The sequence below is a fragment of the Lepidochelys kempii genome, chromosome 25 (genome assembly GCF_965140285.1).
Source record: "Lepidochelys kempii isolate rLepKem1 chromosome 25, rLepKem1.hap1, whole genome shotgun sequence".
NCBI lineage: Eukaryota > Metazoa > Chordata > Testudines > Cheloniidae > Lepidochelys > Lepidochelys kempii.
In genome coordinates this window covers 17,003,822-17,026,636 of record NC_136404.1, presented here as the reverse complement: position 1 = coordinate 17,026,636, position 22,815 = coordinate 17,003,822, and the positions used below count along the sequence as shown (strand labels likewise).

General features: G+C 59.4%; 1 protein-coding gene across 5 annotated transcripts; it reads right to left on the bottom strand.

Moving 5' to 3' along the window:
• Positions 1–1,236: 1,236 nt before the first annotated feature.
• Positions 1,237–22,356, bottom strand: HAPLN4 (hyaluronan and proteoglycan link protein 4). 5 transcript variants are annotated; one of them, XM_078850589.1, is made up of 6 exons: positions 19,479–22,356; positions 15,996–16,175; positions 15,149–15,254; positions 11,561–11,923; positions 9,512–9,814; positions 1,237–4,056 (listed from the first exon to the last, which is right to left on the bottom strand). In XM_078850589.1, exons 2-6 carry the CDS (start codon positions 16,158–16,160, stop codon positions 3,710–3,712), a joined length of 1,284 nt encoding a protein of 427 aa, XP_078706715.1. In that variant the 5' UTR covers positions 16,161–16,175; positions 19,479–22,356; the 3' UTR covers positions 1,237–3,709. The 5 variants fall into 5 exon arrangements, with proteins under 5 accessions (XP_078706715.1, XP_073180225.1, XP_073180226.1 ...); XM_078850588.1 differs by lacking the exon at positions 15,996–16,175 and adding an exon at positions 5,832–5,998 and having other exon boundaries at positions 3,941–4,056; XM_073324124.2 differs by lacking the exon at positions 15,996–16,175.
• Between the last annotated feature and the right edge of the window lie 459 nt (positions 22,357–22,815).

Below are 22,815 nucleotides of genomic sequence, written 5' to 3'. Positions count from 1 at the left end.
ATTGAGGGGTCATGGTTCAGCCTCCATGGCGGGGAAGGGGAGGGCGCCTGGAGAGCCAAGGGGCTGGGGTGCGCTCACCCCCTCTCAGCCCCCTGAGCTGTCTTGGCTCAGAGGCCCCCACCCCGTTGGTGAGCAGTGTAACTGGATCAGCCCATGTGAATTTTGCTGAGAGCAGGCACCCCCCATGCAGCCCGGCCCAGCAGTCCCGGCTTGTCATCAATGGCTCAGCTGTCAGGGCATTTCCTGCAGCATAAATTATGCAAATAAGCCACCGTGGGGGCGCCACACTCCTAGGGAGCCCCCGGAATGTTGCACTGGCTTGTGGACTCCCCAACACACCCTATGCAGTGGGAGCAAACTCGCCCAGCAACCCCCCACCAGGCCAAGTATGCAAATTATCTGCAATCATGCAAATTAGCTCCCCGCCTCGCTTGCATTTGGCGCTCTCCCGGCTGCGCTGATGACACGCGGGTTCTGCGGCAGAGGGCAGCGATGCCAGGCCCACTCCCGGCCTTCCCGGCGCTGGCGGAGTGACCCAGAGACGCGAGAGCAGAGGCAGGGCCGTGGAGAGGGAGAGGGAGCGGCGCTGGTTTGGCTGCAGGTTCCCCCAGCAGGGTGGCTGGCCCCGGGGAATCCCCGGTTGCCCGAAGTTTAAACAAAGCTGGTTGCTCACCGAATGCTGCCTGACAGGCCCCCAGGCTGCAAAGTGGGAGAGGAGCTCCTGGTCCTGCACTGAGCAGGCCCAACTGGGGGACACACCCATCCTGCCACCAGCCACCTCCGGCTGGGGCCGCGCTCAGTCAGGCAGGGGCTGGGCTGGGGGGAGAGAGCTCCAGGGTGAGTGACTGATCTGGGTTGAGCTTGCCCCCCCTCAAGTGGGCGCTGACCCACATGCTCTGGGGGGCACGGTGCTGCTAATGCAGCCCCCTCTCAGAGCCCCTCCACCTTGTGTTCCCAAGCGATCCCAGAGGAGCAGGAATGCGGGCCCCACCTCCCTCCCTCTTTCCCACCGCAGCTTGAACTGGCTCTCAAACACCCCCCCCCCCCCGCACCATTAAAAAGCGTCTGCGCTGCACCCCAGAGCCGCGGCATGTTTGTTTCTCCTGCGCATCGTGCAGCACCTTGCACATCAATGTGCCTTGTTCCTATTAGCCAGGAAGTTCGACTGGAGCCAGGCCCTGCCTGAGAGACCCAGGAGCCGGAGAGCCAGGTACAGAGACGTGAGTCCACAGTTCATTCTCACTCAACAGCCAAGCCTTTATTTCATTAGCTCCCCGACCACAACCGACCCCCCACTGGCCAGAAGGGAAGCCCCAGTGGATCTGGGGAGCCTATTTGTGACCTCTGGCTCTGAGAGCCTCCTGCAGGCCCGTCCCAGTTGCCGTCTGGCCCTAAGTCGCGGGAACGGAGACCTTGATCAGTTCTGCTGCTCCACTCAGAGCAGAGGAACCCGGAGCTCCCTCCCCTGTCGTGGGTGGTGTCCCTCGCCCGGCCACGCTTGCAGCTGAAAACGAAGACAGGCACGGCATCTCTGAGCGACGCAGCATTGTAGCGAGAGCGGGAGGCGGCACATGGACTGCATGCATCGGGGGCGGGCAGATAGCCCCAGCCAGCGGGACGGGCTCTGTGCCTCGAGCAGGGAAATACACTGCGAGCCACCGGGGTGACCACGGCCGACCCCCTGCACTTGCCCTGGCCTGGGAGGCAACGCGCATCTGCAGGGCAGGGGGAAGCCAAATCCCTGCCCCCTTTCCCTGGCTCCTCCCCTTTCTCCTGGCTCCTCCCCCTCACTAGATTTCTCTCCCACGCCGAGCCCATCCTGCGTGGTGCTGATTTCAGTGGCGGCTGAGGGCACTCAGCCCCTGGCAGGATTGGGCCCTATATCACAATGCTGTATTAATCCCCATCGGTCGCCCCGACTCCACAGAGTAGCTCCCCTTTCTCAGGGGACTATCACGGGGGCCCCTGGCTGGGGATCTCTTAGGACAGCACTGTGGAGACTGAAAAATCCGGTCACTTTTTTCTTTGCCCGGGAGGGGGGAAAACCCCACCTGCGCTTTGATTGTTTAAGGGACAGCAGCAAGCATCAGCCCTGGGCGAGCCCTGGACACTGCAGCTCACGGCAAAGCACCCACACACCAATTTCCTACTGCAGTGGTCAGTGCCTGTTTGAGCTTAACCACGCCCGATTTGCCAGATTCCTGCTTTCCCATAGTGCCTAGCTTCATGTGCTCAGTGGCAAGGTGATTCACCCCACCTATCGTAATGAACAGGCTGGTGTGGGTGGAGCACGACGACCGCCCACAGATGGAATCTGAGCTGTACCACTGAGTACCATATGCCCTGTACTGTATAGCGCTAAGGGGATTCTCCTTCAGCTCAAAGTGGGTTTTCGAAGGGGGAGGGTCAGAGTTCTGTCCCTGTAAAGTTAGATCAGCTGCTTGACCATGGCATAGTTCCTGCATGGCTATGTTACAATGTTAAACTAAACTCCACAGATGGGATTATTCAGCCAGATGTTTTACATGTACCTCAAAGGGTTTTTGCTCTAGAAAAGCTTACGCTAGTGAGTCCAGCTCTCAACGTGCCTGCTTTCCTGTCCCTCCTGCGCCGGGTACATTCAAGGAGCATAGGCCTTTCCATGGGTGTTTCAAGGGCTTTGCATTGAACCTAGTGCTGAGTATGCGCCGTCTGGTCCCTTAGGGAGCTTTGTCAGCAGGACCCGTGCCGAGCTGCGCAGATCCAGGGGAGCAAGGGGAGCAGCTGGTCTCTTCCGACACCCTCACGCTTGTTTCTCTTCGCAGCGCTGCGGTCAGGGGGACGCTGTTGATTTTGCTCCGGTGCCGTTAGCTGAAGCACTGACAGGGAGCGCGTGGGCCGTAAACTGCACAGGGCGGTGCCATCCCACGCGGACACTTTGCACCATCCACCCGCTCCCCAACCAGGGCATTAATCTTCTGGGCATCCGCCCCCCATGCGTGGGGCGAGAGCTACACTCCCATTTACGCCCCCTCTGAGTTTCCATCCTCCACAGTCATGGGAGGAGCAGGGCCCAAGGCCTGTCCGGTTCAGCAGGACCCACCCTAGCGCTGCGGGTGTGCACCACATCTGAACAGCCCCCAGCCCCAGACAGGAGCGTGGCATTGGCCTGGGGGATCCTGGGAAAGCTGCAGGGGCGGCAGCCTGGCCCTGCCCCCTCCGCAAGCAGAGAAAGGCCAAAAACTAGATTCCCAGCGCTAGCCACAGCAGCGTGAAGCCAAGAAGGAATCCGGAGGTTGGGTTAGCGAGGGGGGCAGCGGCTGCACCAGAGCGTGGCAGGAGCGGCCCCTACGAGTGCAGGGGCTGGATGTCGGTTTGCAGGAGAAAGCAAGTGAATTGAAGCTGGCATGGTCCCCCCTCCAGCCCTCTTCCCTTCTCTACCACAGAGCCCCTCCCCAGCCTGCCATGCCGTGGGACCGTCCCCACCTGCTATGGAAAGGGATAAGGGGGGTGGGGTGTTCCCTTCTGTTTCCTGTGATGCTGTTACCAAGAAATGCCCGGTCCCTGGGGCTCGGTGGCCAGTACCACAGTCCTGGCTCACAGCCGGCTCCAGGTGAGAAGGGATGGGGGGGCGGGAGCGAATTACTATGGTAGCAGCTCTCCAGCTGCGGCGTTCGTCTGATGGTTGCAAGAGCGGTTCTGTCCCCAGCAGAGCGGCCATGGCTGCCTCTTATACCTGGAGAGGCCTCCACTTGCCCGGCTCCTCCCTGCCGTCCTTGGGGGGCCCTTCGCTGGCCTTCTTGTAGCAGTAGACCCCGAAGAGCTTGTACTTTTTGTCCGGGAAGCCCAAGTTGCGGACGCCGGGCTCCCGGCCCCCACAGCGTGCCCGGGGGTTGACGATGGGGTAGCGGATACTGCCATCCTCCACCCAGCCCGCCTCACACTTGTCCAGCAGCTGGATCTTCCAGGCAGCATAGAGCTGGCCCACCTTGGCCACCCTGGCGCCGTTCTTCTTGCAGGCCTGGAGGGCCTCAGGGTAGCTCAGCTTGCGGTAGGTCTTCAGGAAGTAAACTTTGCCTGGAGGGGGAAGAGAAGGAGCTGGGTTAAAGGGATGGAGCTCCCTCCCGCCTCTCCCCCGCCAAGAGGTGCAGGGCACCAGGCCCGAGACTGGCCATGCCGGGCCCGGGGCATCAACCACGTACAGTGGGCAGGACTTAAGCCCATAAGGCCTGGCACCCACAGCTCCCATTGGCTTCTGGGGGAACCATGGGTGCTTGGCACCTCTGTGGATCATGCCTGTAACTGGTGGGAGGGGTCCCCGCCATGGGACCCTGTCATTGTCACCATGGCATGAAGCGTGAGCGCAGCCAGGAGGGACTAGTTACACGTCTAGCTCCAGGATCGGCCTCTCCATGACCAAAGATGCCAGGGCAGGTCTCAGACCTAGCAGGGGGACACGGCCTCTCGAGGGGCTTGAATGGCCCTGTCTAGCATCTGTTGGAAGAAAGAAAGCAAGGAACGGTGCCGTGCTGGGTCATGTCAAGGCAGTGACTAGCCCCCGTTAGCCATGGGTCTCAGAGACCGGGAGGGAGCAGGATCTGTGGCTTCATTGCCAACATCCCCTGTGCTGGGGGCCGCGGAAGCTGAGGCCAGGACAGAGCTCCAGCCCCACTGGGATGTTGAATTAGGATCTCTCCCACGCCCCCTGGGTCCATGAGCTGTAGACACTTGGGAGCACAAGGGAGCCGAGGAGTCCGAGAGGACCCCAGGGTGGATCTGTGTCCAGCAGCCTTGAGAAAGAATCCCCTTTTCAGCCACGACACCCGAGCCTGGTCCCCTCTCTGCCCTACAGGACACTGGTGCAGCTTGGCTCCCCGCCCCGGCTTTGGGATCCAGCCATGCCACACTGCCTCTCCCGATCCCTCCGCCCATGGGCAAACTGGCAAAGGAGCCCTATCAGTCCCAGCCGGATGGGAGGGGCACACAGGCAGGGCTAGGCCTTCATCAGCCAGAGGTGGGGAGCGAACAGGGGAACGCTGAGCCAGCCTGGCTGCAGAGGAATAAAGGCAGCTCCTGGAAATTAATTCCTAGACACATCGAGATTGATGGGGGATGCAGCACTGCGTCCGGTGATGAGTCCCTGTAGCTATTACATCCGCTATTTATCCCGCCTGCCATGATTAAATAAACATCCACAGAGGCCCCTCTCCCGCACTCCACCTCCCTTCCCCCCCGCCCCCAGCCCTGCCAGCCAAAGAGTATTGTAATTTACGCACAGGGACAGCCCCTCTAGCTCAGATTTGTCTTGTGTAGCCCTGGCTTCATCCATCATCCGTGCCTCTCTCCGTTGTAATTACCTGCTTCTCCTTCCCCTGTTTCTGCCCCGGGGAGGCAGGAATTACAGCACAAAGGACCTTGTCCATCGCGGAAACCTCGCCTCTTTGCACTAAAGCCAGTGCTGCTGACAGCAGGAGCTAGTGTAAACGGCACCTGCATCTGTGCCACCACGGCGCCCCGAGCCGCTCTGAAGAGTCAGGTGATGGTGGACATGCTGGTGCTTCTCCCGCTGTTGCCCTGGGGGAGAGGTTCCCCCCCCAAGGTGTGGGGCGGCTCTGTCTGCATTGAGTCCTTCTGGGATTTGTGAGGGCTGGGGGTGGCTTTGCAAAAGGGGGGGCAGCCGCTCTTGTCCCTCAGTGCCTTGGAGGGGCAGGGGCCGGGGGTTCAATTCCTGACGAAGGGGGGTGGATACAGCGTGGGCTCGAGCAGGGAGGCACCCCCCACCCTGAGACCACTGGCTGTAGTGGGGTGGACTCCCCTGCATGAGGAGCTTGGCTGAGGCTCATCAAACTCACCGCACACAGGCCAGCGAAAGAGCCCCCTGGTCCCCAGCTCTGGCCCGTCAGGAAGCCCCCGATGGAGGCTGGGCTTTTCAGAGCCCGAGCGAGTGCTTCGCCGGGGGGCGGGGGGGACTGCCATTGCGCCCAGCAGCCACACACCACGACGGCGAAATAAACCAGCGCTAAGGGAGGAGATTTATGTGGCAGCCGTCAAGCTGTCCTGGCAATAAAAGCCATCGTTAAAAGACACCAAGAGATGCCTCCCTCTTCGCCACTTAGCAGCACCAGAGCTGCTGGAAGCGAGAGCCCTCGGGTTCGCTCCCTCCTGCTGTTAGCCCAGCCCCAAATCCCAGCTGGGATTCCTTCCTCTGTGTGGAGAAGGGGGCCGACAGCTTAAAACCCCCATCACCTTTAACAGAGAGAGAGAGAGAGAAGGCCGGGGCTGGGGACGGCAGGCGGAGCGCCATGCTCCAGCTCCAGCTGTGAGATGAGTTCATAGAATCATAGAATATCAGGGTTGGAAGGGACCCCAGAAGGTCATCTAGTCCAACCCCCTGCTCAAAGCAGGACCCATCCCCAATTAAATCATCCCAGCCAGGGCTTTGTCAAGCCTGACCTTAAAAACTTCTAAGGAAGGAGATTCCACCACCTCCCTAGGTAACGCATTCCAGTGTTTCACCACCCTCCTAGTGAAAAAGTTTTGCCTAATATCCAACCTAAACCTCCCCCACTGCAACTTGAGACCCTTACTCCTTGTCCTGTCATCTGCCACCATTGAGAACAGTCTAGAACCATCCTCTTTGGAACCCCCTTTCAGGTAGTTGAAGGCAGCTGTCAAATCCCCCCTCATTCTTCTCTTCTGCGGACTAAACAATCCCAGTCCCCTCAGCCTCTCCTCATATGTCATGTGTTCCAGTCCCCTAATCATTTTTGTTGCCCTCCGCTGGACTCTCTCCAATTTTTCTACATCCTTCTTGTAGTGTGGGACCCAAAACTGGACACAGTACTCCAGATGAGGCCTCACCAATGTCGAATAGAGGGGAACGAGTTGGAAGGGTCTCAGCCACTTCCCGCTGGGGTTCCCCGGCAGTTGGGCCCCCTCATTGGCAAGCTGAGCGGAGAGGCCGAGGGCTGAGCAGGCCATGGGGACGGAACCCCCAAAGGCGAGACGGGGGCGTGGGGAGGGGAGAGGCTTTTGCCGCGGCATCCCACCCTCTCGTGTGGGTACAGAGAGGATTTGGGACTCGGGGCACCTCCCACCAACACCATGTTTACATCCCCTGGTCCCACCGGAGACCCCTGGGCTCCTTCTGTCATTGCTACAGAGAGCTGGGGGGAGGGGGGTGGTGGAAGGGTCTCTTCTCTCCAAAGCACCCTGCCCAGAGGCTGAGCACTGCCTAGCTCGTGTCAGCAGGGACCCCTTTGCAGTTCCCTCCTCCCTTAGGTGGCAGGGGGTGGATACAAACAATCCCTTTAGCAATAATAGCTGGTGCTTCCTGGGGCCAGGAAGCGGGGGGTGGGGGGGGCTGAGACTCAAGGCTGAGGGGCAGGGGGAGCCATGGGGCTGCCCTGACAGCAACCCCTCCCCTGTCCCATCCCCCCCGCCCCAGGGAGAGCTGAGTGAACTCACTGACTTCCACAGGACGCAGCACCGAGGGCAGGCAGGCCGAGACCCCAGCAGCTGAGGGGCCCAGATCAATGGCTGGGGGGCGGGGCGGGAAGGAGCCCTGGGAAGCCTTTGGGTGCTTAAAAGCCATCGTGTGACACTGATCCACAGCAGGGGACGGGGGTAGAGTGCAGAGGGCTGCACCATTCAGGTGATGAGCTGCCTCAGTTCTGAGCCGATCCCCACGCCACTGCCCAGGGAGGCAGCGTAGTCCAGTGGGTAGGTTCAATTCTGCTTTGAGGATCTAGGCCCGATCCCACAGTCTGTGCGCCGGGACCGGGGCAGCACAGGGGCTCAGAGGCAGCGTAGGCTGACCCACGCTTGGGGGGTGCTGGCGTTCCTCCCACCCCTTCTTTTAATCCGTGCCCTCCACTTCCACCCCACAGCAGTGGCCGTGACTATTAAAGGCATAATAGGCCCAGGAGAGCTGTAACCACCCAGTGTGCTGCTCATTCACCAGCTTTAGTGCCTAATTAACTCCCCGTAATCCCAAGGCAATGAACCAGGCACGTTCAGCAGCCAATCACCCTGGGCTAATAGGCAGGGAGGACGCCACCAGCCGCACCTGAGCTCCGGGGGCTGCAGCCAGGTACAGAGTGTTTAAATTCCCTGGGGCCTCAGCCCTCCCCCCTTTCCCTAGCATTTCAGGCTGTTGGAGTCTTTGGGTGATGGGCTGGGCTACTGGCTTTCAGCCTGTGGATTGGGGGTCTTCAGACTGTGTCTGAGATTTCCAAAGGGGTCCGCACCAGCATTTGAAACGTTTTAGGGGTCTGCAAATGAAACAAGGTTGAAACCTGCTGGATTGGAGTACGGGAGAGGAGAAGGAGGGGATGATGCCAAGGCTAGGCTAGGAATAAATAAAATTAAAGGGCCAAAACCCACTGAGGCCAGGGCTATTGCCCAGGGTCCGGGATGGGCCGTTCTCTTCCCCATTCAGCCTCCTGTGATCTGGGAATGCAGCCTGGTCCTTCAGTGCCTGGGTGGGACAGAGAACAGCCGCTGCCCTGGGGGGCTGGGATTAGGTGGGGCGGGGGTCTGGCAGGGAGAGATGCATGGCCTAAAGGAGGATTTCTGCTCTCCCCAGAGCAAGATCAGCATGCCCGTGCTGAGAGGCGACAGCGGCCCATTGATGAGACCTCCCTGCAGCTCCACCAGCCCCGTGCCCCCAGGGGACCCGCGGGGCACGCACCAGCAGGGAGGGGAGCCTCCCAATCCCAGGCAGGGAGGGGGATCCGCTTAGAAAGTAGTGCTGAGCGACCATAGCCCACAGAGGAGTCATGTTCAAGGGCTCAGGCCTTCTCAGCAAGGGAAGAAAAGAGCCTCAAGCTCCAGGAAGGGGACAGTGGCCGGCAGCTCCATTCATCAGGCCCTGTGGAACTCTCTGCCACAAGGGTAACACTCGTCTGGGCAGGGGCCAGAACTTCCTCAGGGGCCACTCCCAAGCAGCAGGATGAACTCCCGCAGGAACAAGGGGCCATCCCAAACCAGCCCACCACTCCAGGTGGTGCTCTGCCCTGCTTTCTCCAACACAAACACAGCAGTGCAGACCTCTAGAGATCCCAAAGCCCTCCCTGGTGTGCACAATCCCCCCGTTGGGGAGGGGAGAGACACCAAATCCCATGTGACAGATGTGAGTCACACAGCTTAGTGCCCAGCTGTATGGCACTGAGACGCGGCAGGATGAGCCCCTAGTAGAATGGGGCACCTGAGTTGAAGCTGTGGGGCGGGGGGGGGTAAGAAAATACAGCATCAAGGAGCACGGCTTGTTAGGCAAAGCACTAGGCTGGGGAGTTGGCTCTCCCACAGCTGCCTGTGTGACCCTGTGCAGGTCACTCCCTTCCCCCCCCACCCCACACGACGTGCCTCAGTTTCCCCCTTTGTAAAGCGAGGATAATGACCGTGACCCGCTCTGCTAAACCCAACGTGCACTAAGTATTACGTTCTTGCTGAGCATTCAGCGTGCAGCTGCCCCGCGTCTCTCAGCACCTGCCCCCTTGGCCCTGCCCCACAGAGGGAAGGGGGCTGTTACCGTTCAGGTTGGACGTGAAGCAGAAGGCATCGTAGCGCTCGTCCTCCTTGTGCCGGTACCCGTAGCTCCTGACCCCGACTGGGGTGTCTTTGCGGCCGCACTCGTCTCGGGGCCTGGAGATGGGGTACTGCACGGAGCCATCCTCCAGCCAGCCGGCGTTGCACCAGTCCATGCCCTCCACCCAGGCCTTGTGCAGCTGGTCGTAGGAGGCCAGGATGCCGTCCTGGGCCAGACACGCCTCCTGGGCCTCCTGGAAGTTGAGGGTGTAGCGGCCAAGGCGCGGGTGGTACGGGAAGATCACTCCTACAGGGACACGCAAGCAGAGCAAGGCGCTGGCTGGGGGGGTCCTACAGCAATCGCCAAATGGGGAGCTGCACGGGGGGTGGGTGAAGGCCCGTTGGCTCTCAGGCTTCAGGGCCCTAGCTGTGCACTGAAGGGGTCAGGAAGGGATTTCTCCCCCCACCTCCTCAAGGACATTACTTTACAATTTCTCAAGTGTATTACGGGTCCCCCCCCCCCCCCGAAGCATCGGTTATTGGCCGCTGCTGGAGGAGGGATACCAGGCTAGAGGGACCAATGGTCTGTTCTGGGGCTGGCAGGGGAAGCCTGGCCTCCTGCCTCCTGATCCTGTGAGCCGACCTCCAGCCCACGCCTCCTTGCAGAATCAGGAAGAGAACTTAAGACTCCTTGTCACCCCGCCCCTCTCCTCTCACCACTAGCCCCCACTCCCTTCCCAGAGCTGGATCTAGGACTCAGGCGGCCTGGCTCCCTGTCCTCTGCTCTAGTCACATGACCACGTTCTCCTCCCAGTGCCCATCTGTCCCCGCACCCTGCTCTGACCCCCGGGGAGACCTGCCCCCCTGTGTAAAATAGGAACCGCCTGAACTTTCACCCAAAGCTTGAGCCTAATACCAGCCGACGCCAGCCGTGGGGCTGCTGTCCGCGTGGCAGGCACGGCGTGGGTGATGGGACTTATCTGCCCTGGCAGCTGCTGGGTTTTTCTCCGGCACGGGCACGTAATGCTTGCTTTTGAAAAGAAAGTAGGACAAGGTGAGCGGCGCCGCAGCCCGGAGTGACGGATGCATCTCTCAGCCCTGCCACCCCAGGCATCGGCTCCTCCGCCACCTTGCCCGGAGCCGGGGCCCGGGTTCTGCCAGGCTGCAGAGTGAGGTGATAGAGAGGCATGCTCCAGGTCGTGCTGTCCTCCCACGCTCATTCACATCACCCTCCCGCCGATCCAGCATTAGCCAGCCTGAAGCAAGGTGGATGAGCTCTGAGGAAAGCAAACCAAGTGTGGCAGTGATTACAGCAGGGCAGAAGGGAGTCTGGCCGCCTGGGGGCAGTGAAATCTAGTGGTTAGAGCACAGGACGGGGCAGTCAGGACTCCTGGGTTCTATTCCTGGCTGTGTCATTCTCTCTGACCTTGGCCAAGTCACGTATCTCTCCGGCTGGCTGGCTGCAAAGAGAGGGTGACTCCTCCCTCCCCAGGCTAAGCGATTGTTTGCAACAATGCTTTGAGAACCTCAGACACAAGGTGTATGCTAATGACCTCGCTTGGACATGTGCCGCCACTCAGGGTTCTGATTGCATGGACGCCACACCGGGACCTTGTGGACACTCCAGGTTACTCCAGTATAATTTACCTCATTCGGGAGTGTGCATAATCCACACCCCTGAGCGACCTAAATTACACCCACCTTAGCGCCGGTGTAGATGGCGCTATGTCAGCGGGAGTAAAATTTGCAAAACCAGACTCTCAGGCCATGCCTACGCTAGCAAGCCCACACCTGCACTGCTACATACGTTTCGCCAGCGTGAGTGGTAGTGTAGACGTGGCCTAGGTGGGTGAGCACGGTCGTTTTGTCTCCATACGGTAGCAGGGCGCGGCAGTTCAGAGCTTTGGCGAACAGGATTTATGAGCACACGCTGGGTGGTCAGGCCATGTGTGCGTGCAAAACGGCGCACACAAAACTGGGTGTGCAATGCAGCCTGGGGCTCGCAGGCCCCCGGAGAATGCGGCCCTGCTAGTGTCTCCGGGATTCCCTTTACCTTCCAGATCCAGCTTCACCATGCCCGTGTCGTCCTCCAGCTCATTGGTGACCTCGCACTCATACTGCCCGTAATCCTGCAGGGTGACGTTGCGGATGATGAGGGAGGCGTCCCCTGTCCCATCCTCCTGCAGGGCCGTGCGCCCCCGGTAGCTCCCAAAAGCCCTGCGCTCCTTCCCCATGGCCACGAAGACGTCCACAAAAGACATCGGGTCCATCACTTTGGTCCACTTGAGGCGGATCTCGGCTGGGTCGTGGGCTGACATGTCATAGTGGTACCGGCAGGGAAGGATGATGGTCCCGCCCCGGTGGGTGACCACCTTCCCAGGCGCCGTCTGGACGACCACGGCCCCACTCTCATCCTCTGCACACAGACACAAAGGCTAGTGGTGGCTTTGGAGGACACACACCCTTCCTCCAGCCAGCACACCACCTTCTGCCCTGACCCGCTGCACCAAACCGCAAACCAACCAGGGAACCAAAAGTACAAAACTCTTCTGCTAACGTTCCAGGGTGTGAGTTTCACACACTGGCTGGGAGAAGGGCTGGATGGTCTGACTGGGCTTTTCCATCTCGACCTCCCGGGTTGCTTGGAAATGAGAAAGCTGCCGCTTCTCCATGTCACATGAGGACACGAACACGTGTGTTGGGAGCTGTCTGCCCTAGGATGGCCTGCAGCACTGGGGGAAGCGTTCATGGAGGGTGTCCATCTGTCACACGGCCAGACAGCCCTTAGAGAGGTGACCGGAGACAAACGGACCCAACCTTAGGAAAAGCTTGTGTCCATTGTCAGCGATTCAGCTCCTTAATGGATGCTGGGGGGTGGGGATGGGGGTGGGGGGGTTTGGAAGAACGAATCCACCCCTGCAAATGCACCACAAATTTCCAGAGAGAGGAAATAAAGCTTCCTTGTTATTGGGGAAGAAAACAAGGTGATTCATGCTCTCTCCACCGCTCGTCTGGGACTCTCTGACTCCAAGTCTCTCTGCATCACGCTCCCTTGCTCTCCGGCTGGCCTTGGCTATCCTAGGAAATTGCACCCGTTTAACTAAATCGATATTAAATGTCACTGAATGGCGCTAAAGGGATATGAACCAGATTTAAAGTGATTGGAGTGCATCTGCATTAGGGGCGTGAAGAAGATGGCTGGGCTTGGGCTGCAGGCAGCAGGTTGCGATTACAGAAGTCTGGGTCCATTTCCCAGCTATGCCACAGACTCCCTGTGTGACCTTGGCCACGGTCCTTAATGTCCTTGTGCCTCAGACCTCACACCCTTTGTCTGTTTAGACTGTCAGCAGTTTGGGGCAGGGCCTGTCTCTCACTGTGTCTGTGTAGCATCAGCACGAGGGTTGCCCAGTCTTGGCTGAGGCCTTTTGCAGCTCATCCATTGTAGTATAACAGCCTATTACTCCTAGTAGCTGATGGAGTTACTCCTGTAGCTCAGAAGACAGAGGCATGTGCTGAAGTCCTGGGTTCAAACCTTGCTGATGCCCTATGGTGGGGACAGGGAGTTTATTAACCCTTCTGGACCTGGTACAATTCTGGTAGCACAAAGGAGATGGCCCAGTTGAGAATGAGATTGATCTCTAATGAGATGTGATACAACGGAGAAATCGGGGTGAGGGGGAGCGAGAGGGGACCCATCCGACAGGCTGAACAAAGACACTGCTTGCTGGAGGCCTCAATCCCATGGGCAAAGCAGCATCCCCAGAATAAGGCGGAGGGAAGGTGCTCGCTCCCAGCGGTGGAGCCTGTCACACAGCAGAGCCAGGGTGGCTGGGCGCGTTAACGGCCACCTCCCTCCCAGGAGTCATTCCTGCAGGCAGGTCATTCCCAAGCAGGGTCCCAGGGGCTGGGGTTCCGCCAGGGGACTTGCACTGCAGATTCAGTGCCTGGCTGATGCAGTCCCAAGCACCGTTCCCTCGAAGCCATGCACGGGTGCGCTCACACACAGATCCTAAACCCTGCGCTCACGGCAAAACACCGCACGCACAGACATTTGCACAGAAGAAATTTTTTGTGCACACGGCCTGTCAAAAATTAGAGGGAACATCGGTCCCAAGCTGGGTGCCAGCAGTGCCAACAGAATGGTAGTGGGGCAAAAACCTGCCCAAGAGCCATTATTGCCTGGGTGACACTGTATAGGAAGGTTCCATTTATAAATAGTTTATCAAGGGTTAATAACTGAGGATTAGATGCTTTAATTGTGGTTACGTGATTGTCAGAGTCCAACAGATCAATGGTATGTGGCACCGTAGTTTATAACCCTCTCTAACACTGCGAAGGACGTGCTCACAACCAGAGATGGCACCTCATGACAAATGTTGAGATTTAAAAAATAAAAAATTCAGCTCAAATTGGGACCAAAAGCCAAAATTTTGAATTTTTGCACTAAATGAAAATTTAAAAAAAATTCATGTTTGGTCAGTTGAAACATTTCATTTTGATTTTGACCCTTTTTAAAATGATGACTTTTAATTTGTGCTTGTTGTTTAACTTATGTTTTTTATTGTTGTTGTTTTGTTGGTTGATGTAGAAAATAAAGTCAATGTCTGCACACAAAGTCACTTTGAAATGACAAATCAAAATTTCCCCTTTTGAAAATATCGATAGTTTGAAAGCAGGTTTAAAACAAACAAACATTCAAAAGGAAATTTTGTCAGAACTATACAATTTCATGGGAAAATCTGGTTTCATTAAAATTTGACCAGTTCTTAGAACCACCTGTACCAGCCAACTGCTCCTATCACCATCCCACAAAGTACTCGCTGAGTCAGTAATATTCTTATAACATCTCATGTTCATGTATGCACCCTTTAGAAACACTGCCTTCCTATAAAGTGAGACCAGTACCTGTAGCCAAGCAGCCCCTGGAGACCTCAGCTGGCCTGTTGTGTAGGAGACAAAGGCTGCACAGACACAGAGTGAGAGACACTCCCTGCCCCCAAACATGTTACAGACTAAATACATAAAGGGTGGGAGGGGAAACTGAGGCACCAAGCAAGGAAGTGACTTGCCAAGGTCTCGCAGTAGGTCAGGAATAGAAACTGGATCTCCCACATCCCAGCCTAAAAGGCACTAGACAATTGCCCTGTCCATTTAAGGGGAAAGAGGGTCTTATACACTTTTGCAGGTGGAAATCAAATCTACCTGTGGGGTGCTGGGTGCAGAGCCCCCCACTCCCCTCCCCAGCCTCCTGTCTTATCCTGAGGGGGGAGAGTGAGTGAGGCCCTTAGAATTAAAGGTGCAGTTGTGAGAGATGGGCTGGAGCAGGGGGCCAGTGCTGGGTACTGGCACTCTAGGGTTGTGTTCCCAGCTCTGCCGCTGACTGGCCATGTGACTCTGCTCGGTGCCTCAGTTTCCCCATTTGGTGCCTCAGGGAAAACGTTTGGGTGATATTTCTATGGCAACAGTTCCCCATGTCTCTGGGCTGGAACCATCCCTTCCCAGCCCTGTGTGGATCGTTTTTTGTTCCCTTCCCCTGAGGTGACCATTCCCTTGGGGTGGGCGCGCTTGAGACCTCCTTAGCGAGCAAAGTGGGGGGGAGACCCCATCTTGGGGGAGCTGGCTGAGCCAGCCCCTCACTCACCTGACACGTGGATGACCTTCTTGCGCCCCCTCTCGCTGAGTGCTGGCGGGGAGGAGAGGACGGCGATGAGAAGCAGCAGGGTGGCTGCCCGGCACACAGGCTGCATCTAGCAGAGAGAAGAGGAAACCCCCATTCACCCCTGGCTGGCAGGCCTGGCTCAGAGCTCTAATGCCCTAGAGAGACCGGCGCCCCCTACAGGCCTGCCCCAGAGCCCCCGGAGCCTACGCAGGGTTGAAGAGCAAAGGGGGCGTGGAGGTTCCATTGGCTGACCCTTGTGCAAAGGGATGTTGGACAGTGACACAACCTGCAGGGACTCCTTCGAGGCTAGGGCAGAACCAGGCCCAGGCCAAAGCGCCCAGGACAGTGGCTTTCCTGGCATCGAGCGTGAGTGACCCAGTACGCAAAGGGGACGGGGGCAGATACTGGGGGTGAGTGCAAGAGAGAGAGGGAGGGTGGAGTTTCGGATAGACGGATTGAGAGTATGAGAGACAGACAGCAGAGAGGTACAGATGACAAGGTATTGACAGATGCAGAAACAGAAGGGTGGATGGATAGATAGCTAGATATGGCCAGGGATGGATGGAGAGAGAGAGATGGATGTTTCTAAAGTGCCTTAAGACCGGGAGCTGGGCAGTGCGGGTGGGCACCACTCCCCCTCTGACTCAGTTTAAGTGTCACCAGACAGTGCCCCGTGGCATCCATGTGAGTTACACATACTCAGCCGCTCCCATCAGCAGCTGGGTACCATTATGAGGCGGGCTGCACCCAGCTGGACACGTGGCTCCCAGCCCAGCCTGCAGCGGGTCCCAGCGTCCCAAGTTACTCTGTAGATTTTGGTTGTGCTCGCAGGGTGCTGGGCGGTCCCCAAGCGCACGATATCACAGCTAGCTCCCAGCCAGTGCTGCCTGAATCTCACTGCCGCGCAGGCCCGTGCCATCCTTGCTTGGCAGGGGATGCCCACACGAGGGAAAGGAGGTGTTGTCCCCTCGCTGTCTCCAGCTCGGAGCGCCATACACCATTACGCCGGCTGATTAAAGCAAATTGAATCAAGAGCAGGTGATGAAATTAGCTCTAATGCACCTATTACCTGCCCTGCTGAGCAGGGGCGCTCAGCTTTTGCTCGAAACTGTTATTTCTGAAGCCGGTTAATTGCACTGCGTGAGGGAATGGTGCCCAGCTGGCTCCTCCACCGAACTGGGCTGCCCGCTCCACCCCAGGGAGGCTGCACCATGGGGCTCTCTGAGCCCCCAACTGCTCCCCTTTGCTCTGAGCATCTACGTGGGCCACTCCTCGGAATGAGGATGTAGTTGGTGGGATGGAAGCTGGAGTCTGTGTATGAGAGGGGGCCGATCAGCTGTTCCCAAACTTAGATGTTCGTGTTCCTTCTCCCGGCCAGCGTGGGCCGTGACCGCATCCTGGCTACACAGAGATTCATCAGTTCCTAGATCCCAAGGCCAAAAGGGACCATTGTGATCCTGTCATCTGATCCCCTGTATAACACAAGCCAGAGACCTGCCACGAAGTAATTCCTAGATCAGATCTGTTAGAAAAACATCCCATCTTGATGTAAAAATTGTCAGTGATGGAGAATCCACCACAACCCCTGCTAAACTGTCCCGATGCAGCAATTCTCAGATTCCTGTGTCCCATTCAGATGGGAAATGGTTAAGTGAGGGTGATGATTAACCACTGGATCCACCATGGGGTCCATCCAGGCCAGTGTCCTGTCACCAGCAGCTCCAGTAAAAGCCCTACGGTGACGGGACAACCTGCTCCCAGGGAAAGTCCTCTCCTGACCCCCGTTAGCTAGAGGGCAGCGCATGTCCTGAAACAGGAGGCTTTCGAGCCAGTCCCAAACTCTTTTCAGAGTAACAGCCGTGTTAGTCAAATAAATTGGTTAGTCTCTAAGGTGCCACAAGTCCTCCTTTTCTTTTCCCAAACTCTTGTTATTTTTTAATTCTTGCTATTATAACTCAGCTGATGCTCTTCAGTCCTCACCCCCAGCCCCAGTGCTATCCTAGCCCTGGGCTCCCCTCTCCCCCCGCCCACACTCTTCCAGTGCCCCTCAATCCTGACCTGCAGCCCCCTGCTATCCCAGCTGTGGGCTCCCCCGCACACCCCGCTTTGCTGGTACCCTCAGTCCTAACCCACAGCCCCCCTGCTTTTCCAGCCCCGGCCATCAGAGTGCTGCGTTCAGAGTCTGGGCTAGAGCCCAGCTCTCCTCTGACCACTAGGCCCTGCTGGCCACAGAAAGCAGCTGGCAGGTAGTTTCTGGGACCAGGACTCCTTGGGAATTGCTCTCACTTCCCTCCTTTCGTGGGGCTGGGCTACAGTGTCTGCTTCCTGAATGCTCCCCCCGCCCAGACACACTCCTCGTGCAGCTCGGAAAGGTTGAGGGCCGTTCCCAATTCCTCCCTCTGGCCCAGTGTAATGTTGGGAGGCTATTCCTGCACTCACTGACCCCTTCCTCACGGAGGGTTCAAGGGGACCTCACCAGCAAGGGGGTGGGGTGTAGGTGCCCAGGTCCCAGCCTGCCCTGTGGCTGCCAAGGCAGAACCCAGCCTCCCAGCACTGAACCTGCTGGACACATGAGAGGGGACAAGTCTTGGGGCAGGAGAGGAGACTGACTCTTGCTGAGCGTGGCCGGTTGGAATGGTCCATCCCTAGGATGGCCACTGCCCCTGGGGGGCAGCTCCCCTGTGCAGCCCTGGGTCCCTCCAACTGCGTGGGAAGAGGCCGTGCCAAGGGACGGTGATTCCCAGTCACTTGCACCTGTGCGACAGGCGTGCCATGTGGGTGTGGAATGCTGGTGAGTCCTGCCCGCTTGGCCCGGGGTCATTGCCAGCCCCTGAGCAGCAGAGCAGAGCACTGGCCTTGGGCAGAGTGGGGCAGCTTTGCTGACACACAAACATCCCCTCCAGGCTGGGACCTGTGGCCTTTCTGCCCTTGGCAACCAGAGCCAGGGCATCTGCCGTGCCCCTTAGAAAGAAGGAACATGCAGGGGTTCAGTTCCCACACCTGGAAGGACAAAGCCATGGGGGCTGGGGGATCCAGCCACAACAAAGACAAGGTGGCACCGAATATTCTCTCTCTCAGGCCCACATGCTCAGGCAGGGTCTAATCGTTGGCCAGGGATGGGGTCGGGCAGGAATTTTCCCCAGGTCAGAGTCTCAGGGACCTTGGGGTGGGGGGAGTCACCTTCCTCTGCAGCATGGGGTGTGGGTCACTTGCCCGGATTAGCTCGGTGTATCTCACTTAACCATTTCCCTGCCATTGTGGGGGTGGGGGGTCACTGGTGCACCTGGATCCCTCCTGTTCCTTGCCACACAAAGGCCTAGTCCCCTGGGGGTCTAAGTCCAGTTGTTGGGTTCCGGGTGCAGGGCGGTGGGGGCGGCCTGTGGGGTACGGGGATGGAGGATCATGCGGGTCCCTTCTGGCCTTAGGCTAGGGGGTCCTAGCAGGGAAGAGCTGGGGGTCACGCTGCAGATGCTGCTGCGGGCTGGGGCAGGCTGTAAGGCCGCTTTGCCTTTGTTCCTGGCACAAACCCCGCTCTGGCCCACAGGGGAGATCTGCCGGCTGGCAGCTGCTCTCTGCGGAATGAGTTTGACGGGTCTCAGCCGCAGGGGCTGCCAGGGCAGTCTCATCAGAGCGGGCTGGGATGGCATGGTGCCCCGGGCCCCAGCTCCCCCAGCCGGCTGGGCATGCAGCGTGTCAGTGGGGTACAGGGCAGCTGCTATGCCTCTGGCTCCGCTAACCCCACACGCAACCTCCGCAGCTGCTGGCAGGGAGGTCCCGGCAGCCGGCCCCGCTGGGGACAGCCAGGGCCAAGGCGCTGCACTGCAGCGGATGGCGGAGCTGCGCGCCCCGGGGTACCCGGCAGGCCCCAATCCGGGCCGCGGCGTGGGGGCCGATCCCCTGGGGGCCGCTGTGCCTGTGCACGAGCTGAATCCAGGGGCAGCAGCTGGGCAGAGGGGACCCAGATTCCTCCAGGCTCAGGGCCCCGCAGGGTTACCAGCTCCATCTGCAGCTCCCTGAGCTCGGGTGTGGGGGACGGACGGACGGACGGACGGATCCTCTCTGCTCAGCTGCCCGGTCCCCAGCTGCAGATCGGTCCGGGGTGTGTGGGGGGTAATCAAAGGCCATTCCGCCCCCCGCGAGTCCTGCTCTCTGTGTCCCCCCGCGAGTCCTGCTCTCTGTGTCCCCCCCCGCGAGTCCTGCTCTCTGTGTCCCCCCCCGCGAGTCCTGCTCTCTGTCGCTCCCCCCCCCCCGGGCCCCGATCCGGCCCCGCAGACCGCGCCCAGCCCAAGGTGACCCCGCGGGGCGCACTCACCATTGTCCCGGGGCAGGGCGCGCGGGGTCCGGCCCAGGGCAGCCCCTGGCTGGCGGAGGTGGGCTCGGTGCATCCGAGGGGCCCGCGGGCTTGGCTCCTTCCCCCTGCCTGGGCCGCCCCCAGCCGGATCTGCGAGGGGGGCGCCGGGTCCCTGCTCGGAGAGAAAGTTCCGCAGCCAGGCGAGGAGCGGGGCCGGCGGGGGACTGGAGCCGCTGCAGTTATCGGCTGCGGATGGGCTGGGAGGGACGGAGGGGGCGGGGGGGGACGACTTGGGAAGGAGAAAGGAGCCGGGCTCGGTCACTGCCGGGAGCTGGCAGCTGGGGCTGTGCCGCAGACAGCAGGATGCTCTGCCCGTGGGGGGAGACATGGGGTGGGTCTGCTACAGCGAAAAGGGGAGCTCCTAGAGACCCCCCACCCCGATCAGGGCCCCTCGTGCCGGGCACTAGCAGACCCAGCAGGAGACAGTCCCTGACCCTAGAGCCCACAGCCTGAATGCACCAGACAGACAAAGGAAGGATCATTCACCCCATTTTACAGCTGGAGCACTGAGCCCCAGAGAGACCCAGTGACTCGCCCAGGACCACCCAGCGAGTCAGTGGCAGAGCTGGGCATTAAACCCAGAGCTCCTGAACCCAGGCCCAGGGCCCTTAACCACAAGCCCCCTGGGCTCCTTCATTCTCTTTCCCCAGGGCTCCCTCCTGCCTGTGCTGCCCAGCTCCCCCAAACCACCTGCCCTCCTGCGCGACAGGCAGAGCAGGTGCGCGCTGTCCCGGGCTGTGGCCGCTAGGGGGCAGCAGACAGGCTGATGGGATACCTGTAACCTGAAAGGGGTTGCCCCGGTAGGGCAAGGGGAGCTGGCTGTGGCCCCCCCTCCAGCCACTGTTTTCCCGGGCTGCGGAGGACATGATCCCCTCACTGATCACGGCATCTCCGGAGCCCCCCCCCCGACTTCTGCCCAGGCTGCGGCACTGGTGAGGCAGGGGAAGGGCCAGGTGGCATTGCACGGCCATCATTGCAGGCTGGAGCCAGGGGCTGGGAGTCAGGCGGCCTGGCCTCAATCCTCATCTCCGGGGGGTGCCGCGGGGTCACAGGGAGACAGGGGCATTCAGCGGTTAGAGGAGAAGGAGCTAACACGCAGCAGGCCAAGGCTGCATTTCGCCTGAGCCCCTTGAGCGCCGGCTGGGCTGCGACCCTGCAGCCTGGCTGCCGAGTCCCCCAGGCGTTGCTCACTCCGTGCCCCACTTCTCAGCCGCTGCACCGGGGCCTTCTGAGGGCAGAGACCCTCGCCCTGCTCCCCGCATGTCACTGCCGCAGGCCCCGTGTGGGGGTGGCTCCCGCTGCTGGGAGTAGGCCCCTGGGATTCGGGGCTCACGCTGCGGCGGCATGAGCGACAGGATGGGGGGATCACGCCCCAGCCTCTGTCTGTTTTTCAGACATGTGCTAATTAAGGCCCTGGGGCCGTAGGGCACCGAGTGGGGGAAGCGCCAGGTTCAGCAGAGGTAGCGAGCCCCATGGGTCGCTGGGCTCACCCAGAAGCTCCCAGGCTTTCAAACCAACCCACCAAAGCACCAAGCTTCAGGAAACTCGCTTGAATTCTACAAAACCGCCCCCAAGCCTTGGCATAAACAAGTGAGTGACTCGCAGCTGTGGACCCGCACCCCTAGGAACTAGTGCGCCTGCAGGTCCCTCGGGCATGCACACCATACAGGAGCATGTGTGAATACGCACACGCACGCACAGCTCCAGGCACCCAGCCATGAGTGGTTAGACACAGACTCACACAGTGATGGACATGCAGATACACTCCACAGCTGCCCCTGCTGGAGGTAGGGACACGTTAGACTTTATGGATGTGGAAACTGAGGCACAGACAGGTTAGTGGAATCATCAAAGCTGGGGATAGGAATCCTGACGCCCAAGTACCTGCTCTAACCACTTCACCCCACTCTCTTCCAAAGCCAGGAGTTCTAGCTCCCAGTGCAGCCCTCAGAACTTAAATTGGTTGCATGGGTCTTGGTCTCTGGCCCACACACCAGGCTTCTGTGTTAGCCGGCATGTGTGCAGGGAATGCACGTTAATGGGAGGGGCCACGACTTTGATCTGGTGTGGGGGAGGGAGATGGGGGGGGGTTGCTGGAGCTGGTCCCTGTCAGCCTCTCGCCCTGGCCTGCACCATGCTGTGTTCTTAGCATGGTGGGTCCCTAAGCCCCGGCTGGGCTGGGCAGCTCTCCGAGTCAAGGGGCCAAGTGCTCAGAGCTGCAGCACAAACACAGACATGCCAAACCCGCCAACAAAATGCAGAAACTGGGCTTGTTTTTGGCTTAATTGGCTTGTGAGCTGCTTGTTGGCTAGTTTTTGGCTTGTAGCTTGTTTGGCTCAAAGCTTATTGCTTTTTTTTCCCTTTTTTTTTTTTTATCAGCTCCCAGCAAGAAGGGGCAAGTGGGGTGGGGGGCAAGCAGGGGCAAGGGGGGAGAGAGTCAGGGGTGCACAGCAGGCCCACCACAGTCCCAGACTGCAGGCCGGGCGGATCTAGTCACATAAAGTGTTGGGATTCTTAGGGACTGGCTTGTTTTGAAATGGGATTCGCTTGATTTTGGGCTTACTGTGAAAGTCGGGTGCTTATTCACTGCGTGAAAGTTGGCAACCGTGCACAAAAGCCTGGCCCCAGCTCGAGACGTTTTGCTCCCCGCTGTCTCCCAGAGGGCTGGGTTGCCCATGCCCCATTTTTCTGGGAGGGGGACCCTGGCGCAGACCTGGACTGGGGAGCGTTTGAGTCGGGCCTGAGCAGAGCCTCAGGGCAGCACACGAGAAGGGGGAGCGCGGGGCTCAGACAGGGGAGCAGCAGGCACATGGGACATCATCCCCCCATTCTGCATCCTGGGCTGGAACCCTCAGGACACCCTGGACAGACCCAGCCCTGCCCCCCCACCCCACCCCCACACCTGAGCCCTCTCTGGTACACTGCAGCCCATGGAGGCTGTGAAGAGATAAGGGTGGGGAAGGGGCCCAGCTTCTGCCTCCCCTGGGCAGGCACCGTCCCACAAGGGCTCATTGATTTGGAGCTGTGCAGGTTGTGGTGGCCCAACGTGAGACACTGAGCACCTGCTCCTTAGGGGGGCCAAACCCCACTGCTCCTGGCTGCAGCTGGGGGGTGGGGGTGGGCTCAGCTAGGCCCTGCCAGTAGCCACTGTGGAAAGCAGGAGGGCCCTATTCTGTAGCAAACCGCGCACTGGAGCTCAGGGCAGATGAGGACCTAGCATCCCCTCAGGGGCTGGAGACTGTGGGGGGCGGGGAGACTTCTCAGTGAGCACCCTTGTCAGAACCACACAGCACAGTTC